Here is a 21,044-nt window from a genome sequence, read left to right as displayed (position 1 = left end):
ATCATTGACATTGGTCAAGGAAATGTTTCCTGGCCATGTCATTTCAATGCGCGGTGACATCGGATGGCCACCGCGATCGCCAGACTTGACCCCTTTGACTTTTTTTGTGGGGCTATCTAAAGTCTATGGTATACGAACATCGCCCTCAAAGTTTGGATGCCCTGAAGGAAAGAATAAGGCATGAAGTTGCAGCCATCTCACCCGACATGACCCGAAAGGTAATGGACAACTACCGGGAACGTTTGAACCAATGAGTTAACACTGGAGGCCGCCATTTAAATGACATTTTATTTAAAACACGATAATTTTAAATTATCGATTATTAAAACGACATTTTATTTAAAGCACTATTATTTTTTATTCTTTTAAATGGCATAATGTGTGTTTTTGGTTAATAGCAATAAAAATGTCATACCTTACTTGGTTTTGTTTTTATTAGCTTTCCTAATAGAGGAGTTCTTTCTGCCTCACCCTGTATTAAGCGCTACAATTACTCTGCAAATGTTAAGAGCTAATTTAACCAATAAAGCAGACTCGCTTATCCGGCACATTCAGGACCTTGTATTGTTATCGCTGGATTATTGAACGAGTTGAGATCAATGAACTTATTCTACAAACCGCCGTTATTGTGAGACTAGCGGAAAAACAACTGAACTTCCAAACCGACCCCTCTTTACGTCAGCCGATTGCTACAAACATCTGGACGATTGCTCCTGATGTTTGCCAATTGCTACCATAATCTGAACGATAGCTACCAGAGTCTGAACGAACGATTCCAAAGTTTAAATGTTCGCTACCGAAGTCTGAACGATCACTACAGAATTCAGAATAATCAATACCAAAACTGAGCAATTGCTCTCAAAGTCCGACCAATGGCTACAGAACCGCTGACAGATAATTGAACGTGCCGGACCATCAGATGCTGGATATTCTAGCTTTTACTGTATTGCTCATAAAATGACCATGCAAATTTTAAAAGCTAATTTAACCAATGGTGCTGACAAATGACCCCAATAATATTAAGTGCTAACTTAACCAATATATACTATACTCCGTTCACAAAATTTAGGCGGTTACACATCTTTATCCTGCCACTAAAACATATCTCAAAAGCTGAGATTTGCTAAAACGACAATAAGGTGCAACATACTTTAGACAGAAAAAAGTAGTGGGGCAACTTCCCCTCAAACCGCATAAATATTGTGAACAGAGTATAATAAATTACTAAGCAAATGTTAGGTGTTAATAATAAATTATCCAATGAATAGTAGGGACTGATATAACCAAGTGCTGATAAATTATTTGCTTACTGAGTTTCCAGGTGCCGACATGATATATCTGAGCCGTGATGACGAGACAGGTGAGCAGATGGGCACCGGTGAACACAACGTAAAACCACGGCTGGCCATTCAGCACACCAAACATTCCTAGGAAGATGACAAGCGCCAACACGCCAAAGAAAGTGTACGCACTTGCGGTTATGTCAGGGTGGCGTGTCTGGTAGATTTTAACCATCGATAATATCGACAGCACATACATGAAAGACGTGTCTATAAGAGAAGAGATTTACAATAGCCATGAGCCTAGATACAATTATTAGTATAAAAATTAAATAATAGTTGAAATAATTTATTATTTTAATTATTAATGAAATATTTTATGAATGCTCTGCAATAACCTATCAAATGAAAATCACACAGTACTGGGCTGGCCGCAAGCCGTTGATAAGCTGGACGAGACGTCTGGTGAATGTAAACAATAGCAGTCTCATTTCCGCTAAGGCAGTTAGTAGTTGTCATTATGATGTTTTGATGATGACATGATTGAGACAAGCTATAGCTCAGGTCAAATTCAAACAATAAGTTTAAGCTTTTTAATAGAAATATCCACCTTACTTTTACAAAAGCTGTAGTGTTTTTGTTTGGCATAACTTTAATACTACGGTACCTACTTAAGATTTTTCAAGACGATTGAAGATGTGTTGAGCATGTTTGTGTTATGGTTTTATTTAATAAAACTACCTTATTTGAACTAATGTTTGCATGAAAATTCCATTTGATTATTTTCAATTTGCTATGTATTAGAGGTGTGCGAGCCTGGGATTTTTTATCCTGCTGAGATTTTGGCCTCGAGTTTTATTCGAGCCAAGCTTTTTATTGTGAAGAGTTTTCAATAATGCCTTATAAATGAGCTAATCTGTCAAAAATGTTTAATCTGCTAAAATTTATAATCAAAATGCAATTGAATGTATTGATGTTAAGTCGAATATCTTCTATTAAGAAAATAAAAGGGTTATGAAGCAATAAACTAAGTTTATATTAAATTTCACTACATATTGCTTTCTTGTTGCCCAACCACTGAAATAATTGGAAAAATAAGAAAATATTTGCTGGAAGATGTTTTTATGGATCAAATTAAGTTATTAAATATCTCCATGGTTACTTGTAACAATTAGGGAAAAAAAATTTTATGAAACCTCTATGGAGTCCAGTATGGTGGACTAAGTTAGAACTACAATGATATGCTGAAACTGTTGCTAGGCAACAGCTACAACCAATAGCAACCCTAGAATGGCCTCATTGGCAGGAATTGCTAGGGGCTCAAAAGCGCATCCTAAATATCCGTCAGCTGTCAGATCTCCTCTTGAGGGAACACCATTACCGCAACGATACGGTATTCAGTCATCGGCCTCGGTGGTGTAGTGGATAGCGTATCGAGCTGATAATCCGAAGATACTGGGTTCGAATCCCGCTGGCAGCATTAACTTTTTGTCAAAAATTTTTTTTTCATATCAGCAAGTTTGGTTGGTTTGGTTAGGTTATGACAGTTTAATTTTATAATTAAAAAAATTATAAAATTGAATTCTAGGCATTTATAATTTTATTCTATGAACAAAAATATTTTTTAGGTTAGTAAACCTTCATTCGATTTTTTCATTATCAGCACGTTTGGTTAGTTTGGTTAGGTTATGACAGTTTAATTTAATAATTGAAAAATTGTAGAATTAATTTTATAATTAACTAGGCCTAATAGTGAAGTAAAAATTACGCGCTGTGCTCTCTACTACAACGCTGTTAACGGAGGAATTTTGAACTAAACTAGGATGCGCTTTTGAGCCCCTAGCGATTCCTCCTCATTGGCAGCTGTTATGAAAAAGCAATGCTAGGACTTAAGAGTCCCGTCGGTCGACAAAGGGTTAAAAGGCAATATCTTATGATAACGAGTTCAGTCATAGACTAAGATTGCAAATAAATATTTATCTAATAATCATCATCTCCCTCTGTCTCGAATCATCGTCACAAGCGATCAGGGGGAAATCCTGATAATCTCATGTGATTGTGTAGACATCATGGTCTCTCGCAATTGTGGCAATATATTGAGCATCTCCCGCGATCACGGAATCATCATCATTGTCTCCTATGATCACAAGAAAATCCTGAACAGTGGTGAGGACGTCACCATCTTCCACCAAGGTTGCGGTAGAATATCAAACTTTTATTGCAATCATAGAAACGTCACCATCACCTTGTGTGATGGCGTTCTGGGATCGCAATTTTAAAAGGGTCAACTTTCTGACTTGGTGCTTGATCTCCCGAGCTTGAAGGCTTGGCTCAGCTCTAAGATCGAGCCGCTCACACACCTCTTCTATTTTTTATTGTCGAAACATATATTTTACAAGTAATTTACTTCCATAACTTAAAAAGCGACTTCAATGTTATCCAAAATTCTCGGTAACCAAGTCTTGGTCCCAACAACCTCGGTAAATTGGGAGTGAACTACTTTAAATCTTTACATTTATTAAACTTACCAAACTGGAAGTTGGAATGGTTTGGGCAGAGGTGGTAGCAAGCACTCAACACTCCCTCCATACATAGCGCTACTCCCAACGCGTAGAACATCCCGTAGTGGTAAGGTATGCCCAGGTGATGACCCACCGAGTGGCACAGTCGCTGTCTACGATAAGTCAACAACAGGAACAGCACACCAAAAAGTAAGTACCTACAAGCAAACGGGTATAGTGAATTCTTTGAAAATTTTCCTCCTAGTCAATATCCCGTTATCATATACGTTAAATATATATATGACAAATTGACATTTTCATTAATCTGACACCCTGAATTATCAAGGGGCAACTGTCGGAATAACTTGAAGAATTTAAATGCCTAAATCAAATTTTATCTAATATTTTTTATCATTTTTTAATGCCATACACATTTAAAAAAAAATTTCTTGTGAGGTAACGGCCCAAACCCTTATCATGTTGTTATTTGATCTTGATGTCTATTTTACTTTAGATAGCATTATTAACTGATAGCCTAGTGACAAATATCCATGATGTGAGTTTTTTTTTATATCGGTGACTAAGAAAGGGTGAATCTTGAATTTGTATATCGTTACCCAATATTGGAGAAAACATGGTTGAAGTCGCTCATAAACAGCAGACGATGGGAGCAAAGGAAGTTGTAGTAACAGAGGTCTTGGTTGCCTGAAGAAATCAGCACCTGAACAGCATAAAGTTGGTAAATCACATGGTTAATTAAATTGAATAAATTTAGCAGATGTAATGTAGTGTAAAGTATTGTAATTAGTGACGGAGAGGTAGGTTCTTAGGAAGAATTCTAGGTTATTCTAAGTGTTCTAGGTTTTGGTTCTCAGGGAGGATATCGATACCAAGAACCGATAATATAATGTCAATATCCACTGATAAGTATCATGAGTGTCATGATCTACTGATAACTGATAATCAAAAGACTTTTTGAATATTGAATCTTTCAGACGAGTCACAGCACAAATAAAATTATATACGCACAAAAGACTTGATATTTTACCTCTTTCAGAAGCTTCTTCAGAAGTAGATGGCAGTTACAAAGGCAACAGTTGAGTTAGCTATGCCTTCTCCATCCTATATATAATTGTTTAATCCAATCAAATGCTTTTTCCTAAAGAAATGTTTATAGGCTAATTAAGATAAACTACAACACCCCACTGTGTTATGCATGTGCCTGGATAATGTTGTGAAAAGCATTGGTTGCGTTGCAAGCAAGTTTGTCGAACTCATATCACCCTCCTTCTCATAATCCCGCTAGTGTAAGATGTACTAAATTTGATTCATTGCCATCTAAATTAAATGGAATTAGAATTAACTATTTATATTTAACTAGTAACAAATAAACAGTTACCGATTGATAGGTGAACACCAGTTGTACAACTGGAAGTGCGTAAAACACTGCAACTGTGAGCATGTTCCACAAGTATTGGTTAGACTTGAGACTCAATACACGTGGGTTTTTCTGTGCCACGTCATCTAGACACAATATCTTCTTGGTCCTGTAACAAGGTAAGTTATCAATTGACAGGTTAACACCAGTTGTACAACTGGAAGTGTGTAAAACACTGCAACTGTCAGCATGTTCCACAAGTATTGGTTAGACTTGAGACTCAATACACGTGGGTTTTTCTGTGCCACGTCATCTAGACACAATATCTTCTTGGTCCTGTAACAAGATAAGCTATCGATTGACAGGTTAACACCAGTTGTACAACTGGAAGTGCGTAAAACACTGCAACTGTCAGCATGTTCCACAAGTATTGGTTAGACTTGAGACTCAATACACGTGGGTTTTTCTGTGCCACGTCATCTAGACACAATATCTTCTTGGTCCTGTAACAAGGTAAGTTATCAATTGACAGGTTAACACCAGTTGTACAACTGGAAGTGCGTAAAACACTGCAACTGTCAGCATGTTCCACAAGTATTGGTTAGACTTGAGACTCAATACACGTGGGTTTTTCTGTGCCACGTCATCTAGACACAATATCTTCTTGGTCCTGTAACAAGATAAGTTATCGATTGACAGGTTAACACCAGTTGTACAACTGGAAGTGTGTAAAACACTGCAACTGTCAGCATGTTCCACAAGTATTGGTTAGACTTGAGACTTAATACACGTGGGTTTTTCTGTGCCACGTCATCTAGACACAATATCTTCTTGGTCCTGTAACAAGATAAGTTATCGATTGACAGGTTAACACCATTTGTACAACTGGAAGTGCGTAAAACACTGCAACTGTCAGCATGTTCTACAAGTATTGGTTAGACTTGAGACTCAATACACGTGGGTTTTTCTGTGCCACGTCATCCAGACACAATATCTTCTTGGTCCTGTAACAATGTAAGTAATCGATTGACAGGTTAACACCAGTTGTACAACTGGAAGTGTGTAAAACACTGCAACTGTCAGCATGTTCTACAAGTATTGGTTAGACTTGAGACTCAATACACGTGGGTTTTTCTGTGCCACGTCAACTAGACACAATATCTTCTTGGTCCTGTAACAAGATAAGTTATCGATTGACAGGTTAACACCAGTTGTACAACTTCACCAGTTGTACAACTGGAAGTGTGTAAAACACTGCAACTGTCAGCATGTTCCACAAGTATTGGTTGGACTTGAGACTCAATACCTTGTGGGTTTTTCTGTGCCACGTCATCCAGACACAATATCTTCTAGAATGGAATGTCTAATTAATTCTATCAATGGGCAAAGTTTGTACAGGTATAGCAGCAAGTATCCAATACATCACAACTTGGATTAAGAATGGTCATGCACCTTAACACAATATACTTTAAGGTTTGTTAGTTAGTTTCGTGATGTTTCAGTCCAGGGAGCCGAAACCCCACCGGACTGAGGCTGTTATAGGACCATGTCCTCTTCAGCCTGTTTAGAAGTAAATCTTGCTTAGCAAAGTTACAATTATGTTAAGCTGACCAATTGACAATCCCTACCTGAGTATCACTGTTTGTTCACTAGCATCATGTAGCATATCTACTTCAGTGTCATCCAAATCACTGTCATCGTCATACCCTGTACCTGTTGACAAATGCCATTTTAGAGAGGCAGATTTTACAGTAGTCTTGAGTCTTGATTAGCCTATATCTAATTATCCAACCTAGCTTTATTATTTTTCATTCAAGTGCCACATTTAATACCTCAAATAATCATAAACAGTTTCCTTTAGTTTAATATGTTCTCAAACTCAACACTTACACTTTTTTCATAACTAACAACAAAACATTGACATTTTTGGATTTACATGAAACTATTCTAGTTTTTTAGTGTCCTGAATCCCAACAATGATTAGGTTACACTAAAGCACAATAAAAGTTAAATAGACAATATTTTACCCCAAGGAGAACCCAGAGAGGACGGGGTTGTTGCGCAGTTTGAAGGTATGTACGGAAGTACAGGTGTACTGACGACAACAGCTACTTGAGTTTCTTGAGAGCATTGATTTGAAGGTGTTCTGGAAAATTATGGGGGTCAATGAAATTAAAAACGTCCCAATCAATGTACATAATATAAAAGAACTTATCCTGGATACAGTAACTTACTTAAGTATGTGGTAAGGTTTGATTTTATTTTGGATATAAAGAGTAGGCTTATCAGGTAGGATCAGAAGGTAACAACAAGTTAAGGTTTGTCTCAGCCTAGCCATGCGGTTGACGCCGAAAACCTCCATGAACTCTTATGACACCAGCCGCAAGTAAAAAAAAGGTAAGGTCTTATCAATAGGTGACAAAAAATAAACACACAAATACTTAAACCGGATTCCATTGTAATTACAATGATGATTTAGTACCATTGTAGTCTTTTATTCTCTGTATTTGACAAAGTGTGTGTTACCAGTTACCAATGTAGAAGTAATAGACTCCCTCACTGTAAAGGTTAGCCTTCCTATGCAAAACTAAATCAAAATATATTCTGGCTCAGAGCCCTTGACCAAAAATACATAAGTGTAAAATACTTAAGTTGGGCACATTGAATATCACATAACATTCCCGTTTGACCAAAAATTATTTCAAAATCTAGACTGAGTATGGTAGAACTCCAGTTATCTGCACTCCAACTATCCGAACAAATTATCTGCTTGCACGGACAGAATTTTAAAAACCTAAAACTATGGTAATAGGATACGCAAAGTAACAAAAAATCGTTATTAAAGAAGGCAGAAGCCGTGATCACAACCAAATAATGAATATCTCTTGTATGAATACGATTGTGTAGACATCATCATCGTCTCCCCCTCTCACAGAAATGCACCATAAGGAATGCATCATACTCTGTGATCATTGCAAAAACGTGTTACAAGTCGTGTTACTTAAAAACGTTTTACTTGAGTCTTATGTTTGAATATGTCGGTCACTAAATGTTTGCAGACGTGTGCTGCGATTGTGTTTGTAAAAGCTCAGCTTAAGCTTGCTTATTTCTTGGTATTCAATCCCTCTAGGATAGTCTCGGCTTGGCACGAAAATCTTAATTAAGTATTTTCCATAAAACTCCCCCCGAATTTCAATAAATTCCAACTAATGCGACTTATTGACCAACTCAATGAGTTACGGTCCCAATTAATTGATTCGTATATAAGAGTAGTACTGCATTATTTAAAGTTGTGTAGATTATTATCACGTTGAGTTATGTGTTCTTTGTGTGTTAATCGTTTTACAATATTGAAACATGGATAACTTTTAAGCCCTAATTAATATGTTTATGGCTTGACAGTAACCAAAACCCAGGTTATCCTCTGCAATGGACAAGTCAGAGCTGGAACGGAAAATTATAAAATATATCAAACAGTGCTGATCTTTATACACTCTTCCTTCCTCCATATTCTTTATCAATATGTAATTAATACTTGGTGAAATTACCTGTTAGATAAGCAAACAAGAACAGCAACAGTCATGTAGATGATGAGGAACCCAATGAGGACGCTGCAAACAGCCACGATGTAATCCCATTCGCTGATGCTTTTCTCTAGAGCAAACTGCACAGTCTTCGTCTGGTTGTGGTCCGCCCCGGTGTTAAACTTGTGGCAAGCCTCCTTAGTGCTGTGTACAACAAACACTACAAACAGTCCGACGGGGAACTCTGCTTTCTGCAAGAAACAAACATTAACATTGCTAAGTGAATGTGATTTGAACTTTCAAACCGGGCCGCTAGTCCGAACCACCTGTTGTGGAATGGTGTTTCACACATAACAAAGCTGTACTGAAATACTAACCAGGGTGTCCAGACGACGGGGACACAGGAAAAACCGGACTACATAATTTAGAATGGAACCAGGAAAGTTTGAATAATTATAATTATTGAATAAATATAAATAATTACTAATAATCTATATATATAATACGTGAAGCCGTTTTTTGTTAACGCAACTCCTCCGTTATTTGTGGACCAATTTCAACGTTCGAGGTGTCAAAAGATTCGTCTTAATATGTAGTTTTGCAATAAGGTTTTAGAATTTTAAAATTCCTGCTCTTAAGGGCATGAGGCCCTTTCAAAGGTTGGGGTTTCCCAATAAGAAATACATAGAACAAATTAAAAACAAAAACAGCTGTTTATAAAAAGAAACTCGTTAGCTTTTTGGGAGTAAATATTTATGTTTGTAATATTCAGTAGGTTAAGACCAAGTTACACCGTTAATAAGGTTTGTTGGAAGAACAGAAAATGCCTCAAGTTCAAAGAGGAAAATATTGAATACGGGAGGACACAATTAATAATAAGATATCTTGTGCGTTTGGGGAGAGTAGAAAAAGAGGAACCTGGTCTAACAGATACACATCCAGATACACATTCACTTGGTAATATGAATATAAATTGCCAGTTCTGCTATTTGGAAGTGAAAAATATACGAAGCTCATAGTGTTGTCACGGTGGGAAAGTAAACTTGCCTAATGTCAGATCAAATGAATGGATGTAAGAAATGTTTATTTCAGACACTGACAGATCGAGATATTTCAAAACATTTAGTAAAAACTATAATAATGCCTTGACTATGATAAGTTCAAGTAGTAAGTTTATCCCAAATCTTGGTGGACCTTATGTTTTATCGTAAACTTTTGTATTACTAGCTCTACTTCAATCGTTTAAGTACTAATGGAATTTAAGCATAAGGTTTTCCTCGGCGTTATGTTTTATACTATGCGGCTCATTGAGCCGCACGGGTTCTCTAGTTTATACTATTATAGGTACATACCTTCGTCAACAGTTCAATGTGGTGGTGAAACTCACTACCTATATGTTTCGCCTATTCAGGCATTGTCAGGTGATATTAACAAGTGTGTTTCATCCAAATGAGATTTGTCATCACAGTCAAATAAATACACATTAAATACGCAATGAAAAACACATTTATACATTCGCGACCAGTAAATCGTAGGATACTGTTCACGTCAAGCTAAAGGTGATTTATTCAGGTAACTTGTTTTTATCCGCATTGATATTCAAGGATTAAAGGAAGCTTGAAGGATTAAATTTGTCTGTCTTACTTTTTAACATGTATAAATTGGTTAATCCAAAGAAGAAGAATGGAAAGCCACTATGTACCCATTCGCAAAATGTTATGCAGTTACCATAAGAACTAAACATTTTAAGAGAAAATAAGAGATTTTCTTGAAACATAATCCACTTATAACCTTGCAGCTGGTTGAATTTGTCAAAAAGTTGGTGAAGGTACACTAGGAAATATCTGGGACTGGAAGTCTAAGAACAATATATATGCTACAACAGTCCCTCACGATATAAATAAAATTTCATAGTAAAAAAAATATATTAATTTGCAAATTAAAACTTGCCATAGTGGTAAAACTTGTGAAAAAATTAAATACCTACCCTCAAAAATATACCTCCTTTAGTCACGACCGTCTGCCAGAGTCCACGATACTGAATTGTTTTCTCCAGGTCGTATACAGGGCACTGGAAAAACAAAGTTTTGTATAAGGTGGTTGGTTGACGCTTTAACTATGGATGAAACCAGACATTCCATTTCATGATACAGTTGTGGCTAGTAGTTGAATCGAGCCATATATTGAAGTCATATGCTACTATATTACATTATTAGAGGAGGTTACATCAAAGTAACTATTATACATACGTCAAAGTTATATTATACATCAAAGTTAAGAACAGACATCTATTTCTTTACCTAAAATTAATGGCTGGAACACGGTAAGAAAAAAAAATCCAAAAATGGGTAATCGGCAAAACAATAACAATCATAAAAAAATGCTACAAGATCTATAAAAAACCCTTACAAGGAAACTAGATACTTAGGCCTATGGTATATTACCAATAACATAAACTTAAATACAGGATTGATTTTTAGAACTGGAAAATAATAACGTCCCAAGTAAAATTGTATTATTTTGGCAATTTGTTTAATGTGTGATTGTTTACCTGAAAACTAGATAAACCCAGTAGATAACATAGGTAAATAAAGGTAATAAGTTTTAAAACTACCTATAGAAACAATCTAAACATTAGATTACCTACCGAATTATTCTGTATAGAGAGAGTCATACAAGGCGCATCATCTGAACTGACATGTAGCAATGCGGAACTGACGTCGTCTGCAAACTTGAACCGATAAAACTGTGGTTCGGAGGGAGACACTGCGATTGTATAGTTCTTGGACAACCTGGGACAAACACTTAGATTATATAGTTAATGCACTTGACTTGGATTCAAAATAAATAAACGGTATCAGCAATCTGACACACACATTCTTCGATTAGCTTGTCAACACCCTTATAGGTAAGCGGTAGAAGTAACCATGATATTTTATGAGCAGATCACAAAAGTTGCAAAAGCTTTTGAACCGTAACTTTTACAGTGATGGGGATTGTACTGTTTTGTCTAGAGTTAAAAGTAGGCCTACTGTACCATACTTAATTTTAATAAAACTCTTTTAAACAATTTTTGCAATCTGATTTTTATGCTATTTTATGGGGTAGGCCTATTGATAAAATGACTATCAAATAACCAAATAAAAAAAAGTCTGGAGATACCAAAGATTAAACCGGTACCAAATCTCATCAAAATTGGATCACAAGTTAGGTCTGTAGCTCTGTACACATCCACATGCACACAGACATGACTTTGAAAACTACTTTTTTTGGATTCAGGGGGACCCAAAATGGATACATCCACCCAATTTGCGGTATGAAGACAGGTTGACCTGGGTTGCCTTAGTGAGTTACAACCAACCTTAAGCCATAATAACTTGATAAGTGTTTAGGTTTCCAATCAACATTATTGTAGCGGTCTTTTTGAGTATTAGTTTAAGAGGTTAAAAACCTGAAGAGTTTAATGATTAGACAATTCTTATAGATAAAACTGAGCGTTTTCCTCTCTTTGAAGAGAACCTAATCAGAACTGATACATACCCCGCTTCCTGTCCAGATAATAAATGCTAGATAAATTAATCATTGATCGTGGTTCAATCGCCATTTATTTCCTAATACAGCTGATGAATATAATAGCTTAACATTTGACATTTGAGTTCATTGCTTTCTGTGACAATGAAAACTTTGGAAATAAGGCTCTGAGGCTGTTGTAGTCTCAGTGGCAATGTTTTTGTATTAGGGCAAAATGTCAAACTTATTGTTTCTTAATTTAAGTAACCATTCTGTGAAAACTGGGTCATCATTTTACCCAAAAGTTTATTGTTAATTCAGGAGTTTAAACTTGAGCTCAAAGAGGAGACAATTTAACTGAAGTTTCAACAATGAATGAATGTTAATTGAGGGAAATTAATTGACAGGTCATATGTTTATATGTGAAAATCACAATCTTGTAAACTTATGTGACGAATAAACATTTAATTTCATTTCAGTGTGTCACAATAAATTGATCAAAGTTTTAAATGAACTTGGAGTCTGTGGTAAAGAACTCAACGGTTTGAATCCTACATTCAAAATAGGCAACGGTTTGTTGAAGTGGATGATTCCATAGAATATAATAATGTAAATTGCATTAAAAAATGTATTCCCCTCAAATATTTTTAAATTTTAAGTCAGAACAAAATACGGATTGGTATGATAAGGTTTTTTTCTTTAAATACAACTAAAATGTAAGTAATTTGTTATTTTTCAATTGTAGCAGTTGAGAAATGCTCCAAATTACACCTCATTTATGAAAATTGATAACGTAGGCCTATTAAGAATGTTTGGGTGTACGGACAAAAAAAGCACTTAAGAAATAATATAAAAATTTGATTTGTTAGGATTTTATTTGTATTGTGACTATAGGTCGGCCGGTTAGAAAACGACCTCCTCCAGCATTGGTTTAGCATTAGCGCGCAGGTCGTTTTCTAAGCGGCCGAACTATAGTTTGTGTTATTTGAAGGATTATTGTGTCATATCCCATCACAATTAGTAAATACCCCCGCCGCAGCAAACCTGCAGACTTAGCGAATTTTCATTTGCCTGATTGGATTTAAACTAAAATGTCTCCTTAAAAATATCACATTCATTCCCTATTTAAACAGAATTAGTTTAACGAGTGCTTAGGTTTGCTGCAACAGGGAGGGTAAAAAAGTATTTTTTTATGTAAAATATTAAAAGGTACTGTGGTTTAGTAAGAAATAATGTATTTTCCAAATTTGATCAAAATATGTTCATAAACAAGCAAACTACAACAGTTGACTTATTCTCCATAAGAATAACATGGAAAATTTAAAATTACAATTTTTTTGAATTTTCTCCGTAACAGTTAGGCGCATAATAACGCTTCAATATACTAAATTATTTGTTTTTTTAAGCTCTACAAAATGGTTTAAAAATAAATTGTGAATTTTTTTGTTTTTAGGGTCAAAAATGGGAAAAACCTATTTTTACCCCATAAAACCCCCCATAAACCCCCGTTCCCATAGTCCGATCGTGCTGGTTCGCGAACTCATTCAAGTTTATCCCACCTTACACCTTCAAACCAAATTTTATCAAAATCGGACAAAAATTACTCAAGTTATCGTGCGGATGGACACATATATATATATCTCTATATATAGATATATAAAAATTTGAACGAATGGTGTTTTTGGCCTCTGGGGACATCAAAATGAAAAAGTAAATCGGTCCCGGGCTTAGGTCTTACCATGAGACCTACGGTAATAGCTACTTCCCTATAGGGAAATTCGCTAAAAAAAAAACAATTTTCCCTGACACCCTCCCTCAAGTGAGAAAGTATGACACAGTGCAACTTATGAAAGCAAAACGAGAAACAAAAAAATCCTGAAAGATTAATCCTGTTTCTTTTTGTGTGGTGTTTCTGTAATAATGTCTGAAACAAAACAACAGTTTTAAGCCCTTATATACTTTAATACTTTTCATTGAAATGGCAACCATACAAAGTAGGTATTTTAAGCCAAGTATGAATGGAGATGAGTGTAGGATGAGTTGCGTGATCTTTTAGTCAGACTGTTAGTGACTAAGGCCGACACATTCCTTAGACACAGCTGTTAATTTATAGCGTATACAGCTTAAGGGAACTACAGTTTATAGAGGAATCCGAACCACATTTTTCCCTTGGCATTAACGAATCGGTCTAATTACCAGGATGATACTGCAGTCGTAGTACTCACTAGTGCATGCCTATAAATATCCACAATACGTGACCTCCTATTAGCTCGATTACAGGACCACCGTCCCAGTCTTTAACCCTTTGCCCCGCTATGCGACGATATATCGTTGTGCGTCTTTTCCCCAAAAAGTGCTATGAAACTATATATCGTTGTTCACATTTTATCCATAAAGCGAAAATATATCGTGCCAGCGCGACTTTATCTCGTGTGAGTTTAAATGGGCATATCGGTTGATTTGATTGTTGTTTTGAAACACCCATGGTATCTTTCAATTCCTCATACGATCGAGGCCCAATAAATCGTTCCTTAGCACTTTTGAGATGAGAAATTTTAATTTTACCGATTTTTCTATTGCACACTAGACTTTGCCTCCGTGGCAAGCCTAGCACTTTTATGACAAAATAAGTAAATAACTCTACAGGCTAACTAACTGACAGTCTAGATACTAGTCTAGTTAACTATAGTTAGTTAGAAATAACTCTAAAGGGTTAAAACAAGACCTTAAGTCAGCTTTACACAATTGGCTGCATCAGTGAACATTTTACACCATCAGGGAATTTTATGATGAAGCAAAGAAGAACATATGAAACGCATGAACTCATTACTTATTTGAAAAATTGACTCATTATTATTCTTCTTATATATCAATTGTTTATATAAAGAATTATGACAAAAAACAACACCTAAAGGTGGTATCCAGATATTGCAATCTATAAACATTTTTGACAAATAGAGAGCACAATAACTAATGTTGTGGAATTCAGAGAAACTTTTTTGACCCCAGTAAATTTTGCTAGCGCTACATTTTTTCCAATACAGTAGACTCCCTCTTATCCGGACTCCTAGGGACGGGTTTTCCGGTTAAACCGACGTCCCCAAAAACTCGTTAAAACGGACTGTTTACTGTGATATTTGACTTAAATTTAGGAGAGCATTGTATTAAGACACGTGATCACTGGTCTCAAATCTTTCCCATGAGAACAGACGTTTCAGTACTGCCAACTTCCTGCCGATCTAGTCCGGTTAAACCAATGTGCTGATAAAAATAGTCCGGTTAAAGAGATGTCATTTCCGCCGAATGTAGTCCGGATAAACCGATGTCCGGTTAAAAGGTGTCCTGATAAGAGGGAGTCCACTGTACAAATTTAAGGGGATTTCAAACTACTTACTCTAAGTCAAAATCTTTGGTGATATTGACCCATAGAACAAACTGAATAGGTGAACTGCTCCTTGTTGAAATGGTAACTACAACATCTGACTGTTCACCAGACGGATTCGGACAAAGCGTCCTTGAGGTCTGATTATAGGTGAAACTGAAAAAGAACATGAAAAGCTATATATTTTAGTTTTTACAGTTTATGAAGTTTATTACTCTATTGGTACTAACGTTCGTTTCAGCAATATTAACTACAAACCTCCTCTGTGCAGTTTTATGATAAAAATAACATGTAGCCTGAAAGAACACTGTTAGAACTTATATTCACATTTCAAACTGGAATACTGCAATTAGTGTTATGGGGCTGTAAGGGAATCCATTGTTTTAACATGCTTCCTGTATCAGTAGTGCATCATCAAACTCATCAAGTAAAGCAAAACATCAAATTTAACTTGCATAAAATTATTTTTGTCATTACAAACAATAATATTATGAAATACTTTATATAACATGTGACAAATAGTATATTTCACCACACTGGCAAAAATCTGTTAATTCTTTCAAGTTTCAACCATCGCTCATTTTCCGAAAGAGTAAAGGAATTCACACACTGAAGAAAAAACTCACTTTATGTCCTTAGTGATAAAACATATTATTTCACATATTTTAGATGGTATTTCATAGAAAATAAAAATCTGTTTGAAATCATAAATGTGTATGTTTTCCCAAGAAACCTAAACTCCCGAGCAATGCTCGATTGTCTAGTTAATATTGGTTTATAATACTTACTTTCCTTGAGGACCCTGAGTCACAAGGGGGACTTCCCATGACAAGATAGACTTCAGTTGAGTCACCACAACTAACAGAGGAGCGTCAGGTGTTGCCAAGTGGCTGCTAACAGTCACCCTCGGAGGAAGAGTTACATTCTAAAACAAACAACTGATAGGCAAACACAAAACTGAAGATATAACAAGACATCATTAGGTGATAAAACGGTACCCAGTATTATGCTCTCTTATTTGACCCTAACAGATTAATGTGGAAGGTGGGTTGTATCGGGCAACAATGTGAACATGGAAAATACCGTAGAAATAAATGTATCACTTATACTACAGTAGAACCCCTGATATCCGGCCTTGGTTTTACTGGTACTCTGTTTATCCGGCCCTTCCAGGAAATGTTTTTCTCACAGCTTACAGACGTTTAGATGAAAGCACTAGTCTATTTGCCACTTGAGCGTTCTCACTATTTATCTGTTTGTTTACATTTTACTGAGTCACTATACTCAGTTGAGCTAGTAGGCCTAACCTCTGAACAGTTGGTTGATTAATTTCAAAGCGGGGTTAGTACAGTACATTAAATTTTGTATTTCACAAAATGGATAAGAAAGTTATATAGAAATGTACGGTACCTATGTACCAAAGTCCAAATGATCTTCAAGGCCAATTTATGGTCGTATTTACTTTCATTATTATTTAATGGTTACAAATTTAACCTAGCAGTAAGTAATTTTATTTTTTTTTCTTCTTACAAACATGTTTATTCTTTTAACAATAATCCCAGAACAGAATTAAATGACACTTTTGACTGCATAGTACCTATATTGATTCCCGTAAGTTACATATTATTATTTAGGTATGAAAATTGTCATTTTCATAGAGTAGGTTGGTTTCTTCGGCCAAATCGTTATCTGGCCAGGGGCTTGGTCCCGTGGTGATGGGATATGAGGGTTTCTACTGTATATGAATTTTAAGCTTAATCAATGCTTGGTTTTGACATTTTTTCGATAACAATTCTGTCTGTAGGTAATAAGTTACAGTACCGGTAGGTATCAATCAATCAATCAATCAATTATTCAATCAAATAATTGAGATGGGGACGCCACCTAGGAGCGTATTTTAACCCAAATATGAGTGAAGGATGAGTGTAGAATGGTGTGTGATGACCTGTGTAGCTTTGTTACTGACTAAGATCAGCGGTTTCATTAGTCAGGATCATTTATTTAAAGCCCAATGATCAGGAACAGCTGGGTCCAGTTTCGAACCATCAAAAAGCTACTAACCTTTCTCAGGATCGAACCGGCGACCTTTTGATTACTAGGTGAGCACTATAACCACTCAGCTACCCAGCCAGTCAAGGTAGCCTAACTTGATCAAATAAAAAAGTAGCCTAGGTAGCCAGTTTAAAATCCATTTCTTAAACTTATTTGTCTCCAGCTTACAATTTGACTTTGTTTAGACATTTTACTGAAAGATTAGCTGAAAACATTTAGCCTAAAAGTCTGAAAATGTATTGCTCTATTGGTACCTACTAATGTTCACTTCAGTATTAACCTTCAGTCTTCTCTGTGCAGTTTTCGATTACTTAACTTACTTAAGTTACTTAAACAGTGACCCGGTATTAAGCCCAGGGGTTTTTCATGGATTCAACTGAGAGTTGACCGGATTCCAACCATTGATCTAGAAGGTAGGCCTACTGTATTGTCAACTGGCCGGGTAAAACTTAGGATTCTGAACCAACAAAAGTGGTTTTAACAATCAATGTCCGAGTATGGGCTTAGTAGTTCCAAACTTGACTCTAGTGTTAGCCTATTGTTGTTTAAATTTTAATCGAGTTTCAATAATTCTCTTATTTTTTTTGCAGCGGTGTGTGCCTAAACTACACGGCTTTCCTAGTGGTGGACACCAGAATATATGCTAACTGCAGCACTGCTGCCGGTCTATATTTAATTCTATTGTCTATGGTTATAAAGCCTGTATGGGACTAGGCCTATTACTTACTTATATTAATGTATGCTACTACGTTACAAATATCAAGACATTAACTTGTGTAATAACTTACTTAGGCCTAGCCTAGTAAGAGTTCAGAAAACTAGAATTCACTTACCTTATTGACTGGAAAAACATAAATATATTCGCATGTGTTGTTGATGGTTCCCTCATAACGCTGATCAAATTTTGCATCACACACAACAGGGTTGAACTGTTCTAGGCCTAGGTTAGCGTTTGAAGGTTGGTTTTGACATATTCTTGGTATGTAAGAAAATGAACAATTCAATAGTGCTATAAACACAAGAAACCCTAAAATTGAAAAGTCCATTTCCTTGTGTGATAATAGACATTAACAGGTACTCTGTGTTTGAGGTTGGAATACTCTTAACAAATGACTTACCTATATAAAATAAAATGACATGAAAAAGTAGGTTTTCTTACTGTTTACTTTTTAATAACTGTACAAAAATGTATTATGTGTGACAAATACCACTAATGTAGAAATGAAAACCTAGGCCTAATCATAATCTTTTGAAAAATACGAAGTGCTTTTGTCTAGCTTTAACACTGACAAATTTGTATCCGTGAAATAAACTATTTTAACCAGCAGTAACAAAATGTACTAAAATCAGGCCTACTAGATAAATATAAACAAACTTATCACTGGCCTATCACAAATTAAATTATTCGTCATCATCGAGTCAACTCCTTCCCTTTGTTGTATTATCGTTTCTTCCTTCAGTTTTATTTGTTTGTATGTTTGTTTTGACTTTGGTGATTCAGATTCATGATTTTTTTTTGTGCTTTTTATCTTGTTTGCTTAAAAGCAGGCTTTCATTACATACTGTATATATGCAACTTCGTTGTGCACTCGATATTAATATAAACGATTCTGTGGTTTTCAATGATATTTGGCATGTTTAGTGTTTACGGAATTTAGTCATCGGCCTCAGTGGTGTAGTGGATAGGCGTGTCGGGCTGATAAAATCAAATCATTTATTATCATGGACATTTACATGCATTGACATTGTCAGTGGAGCAGAACATATAATTTCAATGTTCAATGTCTAAATAATCAGAGGTAATAAGATAATCCAAAGGAGCCGGGTTCGAATCCTGCTGGCAGCACTAACTTTTTGTCGACAATTTTTTTCATATCAGCAAGTTTGGTTGGTTTGGTTATGTTATGACAGTTTAATTTTATAATTAAAAAATTATAAAATTGAATTTTAGGCATTTATAATTTTATTTTATGAACAAAACTATTTGTTAGATTAGTTAACCTTCATTCGATTTTTTCATTCATGTTTGGTTAGTTTGGTTAGGTTGTTACAGTTTAATTTAATAATAGAACAATTTCAAGATTAATTTTTTTAATTTTTCTTAATTTTTTAATTAACTAGGCCTAATAGTGAAGTAAAAATTACGCGCTGTGCTCTCTACTATAACACTGTTAACGGAGGAATTTTTAACTAAACTATGATGTAATTGTTGCCTCATTTGTACGGAGTATGTTTTATCTATGTTTGTACGGGTGAGGTTCATTTGTCCGAGTTTTCAACTGTCCGAGTTTGTTAAAAATTACAAAATATTTGAAAAATCATTTGTCCGAGTTTTCAACTGTCCGAGTATGGTTTAAATAATAATAATATTTCGTTAAATCAACTGTCCGAGTTTTCATTTGTCCGAGTTTTTAAATTATTTAAAAAAATATCAAAATATCAGTCCGAGTAGGGGCAACATCAAAATGTGACAATGCGCGCCGAGACTAGCGTGTCTAAAGCGCCTGCTCATAAGTCGATGTGAACCCCTTCTGTGAAGGAGTCAGGCATTGTGCGAGCCGCGAGAGCCCCTCACGTCGACTTAAGAAAAATTATATTATTTTTATTATAAGACTAATTTTACAGTTTTTAATTATAAAATTAAACTGTCATCACCAAACACAACCAACCAAACTTGCTGATAATATAATAATGGCGGGGGTATTTTATATTATCAGCAAGTTTGGTTGGTTGTGTTAGGTGATGAGAGTTTAATTTTATAATTAATAATTGTAAAATTAGTCTTATATAAAAATAAAATATTTTTTCTTAATTCGACGTGAGGGGCTCTCGCGGCTCGCACAATGCCTGACTCCTTCACAGAAGGGGTTCACATCGTCTTCTGAACAGGCGCTTTAGACACGCTAGTCTCGGCGCGCAGGGTCACATTTTGATGTTGCCCCTACTCGGACAGTTGAAAACTCGGACAAATGATATTTTGATATTTTTTAAATAATTTAAAAACTCGGACAAATGAAAACTCGGACAGTTGATTTATCTAATTATTATTAGTTATTTATCAAAACTTGGACAGTTGAAAACTCGGACAAATGATTTTTAAAATATTTTGTAATTTTTAACAAACTCGGACAGTTGAAAACTCGGACAAATGATGTGATCCCGTTTGTACCATAGACCTCCCTTTGAGTCAGACCCGTTAAAGGCGGCCGTGGCTATGTGAAGGTGAAACGTCACACTAGTTGTAGTGTAGCGAGTGAGTAGGAGTAGCTACTTGTGATGGGAACGAAACCGTTGGGCGGGCAATGGAATCGAATGAGCGTTGTTTTGTTTTGTTGTGTTGTTGAAGTTGAATTCAGAAAAATGTTGATGTTGATATTTGTATTTGATAGTATGGTTGGGTTGGTATCAATGCATAAC

The 21,044-nt window shown here is 35.6% G+C and overlaps 1 protein-coding gene across 1 annotated transcript in view; it reads right to left on the bottom strand.

The window, feature by feature from the left end:
• Positions 1 to 19,063, bottom strand: part of LOC128996570 (SID1 transmembrane family member 1-like) — a 33,946-nt gene extending 14,883 nt beyond the window's left edge. The window contains exons 1-12 of the mRNA XM_054421965.1: positions 18,461 to 19,063; positions 16,364 to 16,500; positions 15,588 to 15,731; positions 11,331 to 11,475; positions 10,671 to 10,754; positions 8,708 to 8,934; positions 7,187 to 7,305; positions 6,788 to 6,872; positions 5,181 to 5,328; positions 4,399 to 4,502; positions 3,809 to 3,999; positions 1,311 to 1,550 (exon numbers count right to left, since the gene is read on the bottom strand). Of these exons, the coding sequence (XP_054277940.1) occupies positions 1,311 to 1,550; positions 3,809 to 3,999; positions 4,399 to 4,502; positions 5,181 to 5,328; positions 6,788 to 6,872; positions 7,187 to 7,305; positions 8,708 to 8,934; positions 10,671 to 10,754; positions 11,331 to 11,475; positions 15,588 to 15,731; positions 16,364 to 16,500; positions 18,461 to 18,673 (1,837 nt within the window). The 5' untranslated portion in view covers positions 18,674 to 19,063. The remainder of the gene's footprint in view (positions 1 to 1,310; positions 1,551 to 3,808; positions 4,000 to 4,398; positions 4,503 to 5,180; positions 5,329 to 6,787; positions 6,873 to 7,186; positions 7,306 to 8,707; positions 8,935 to 10,670; positions 10,755 to 11,330; positions 11,476 to 15,587; positions 15,732 to 16,363; positions 16,501 to 18,460) is intronic.
• Between the last annotated feature and the right edge of the window lie 1,981 nt (positions 19,064 to 21,044).

The sequence above is a fragment of the Macrosteles quadrilineatus genome, unplaced genomic scaffold (genome assembly GCF_028750875.1).
Source record: "Macrosteles quadrilineatus isolate MER2022 unplaced genomic scaffold, UCM_ALF_1.0 Scaffold_6__1_contigs__length_79288215, whole genome shotgun sequence".
Lineage (NCBI taxonomy): Eukaryota > Metazoa > Arthropoda > Insecta > Hemiptera > Cicadellidae > Macrosteles > Macrosteles quadrilineatus.
This window is presented reverse-complemented; position numbering and strand designations above follow the sequence as displayed.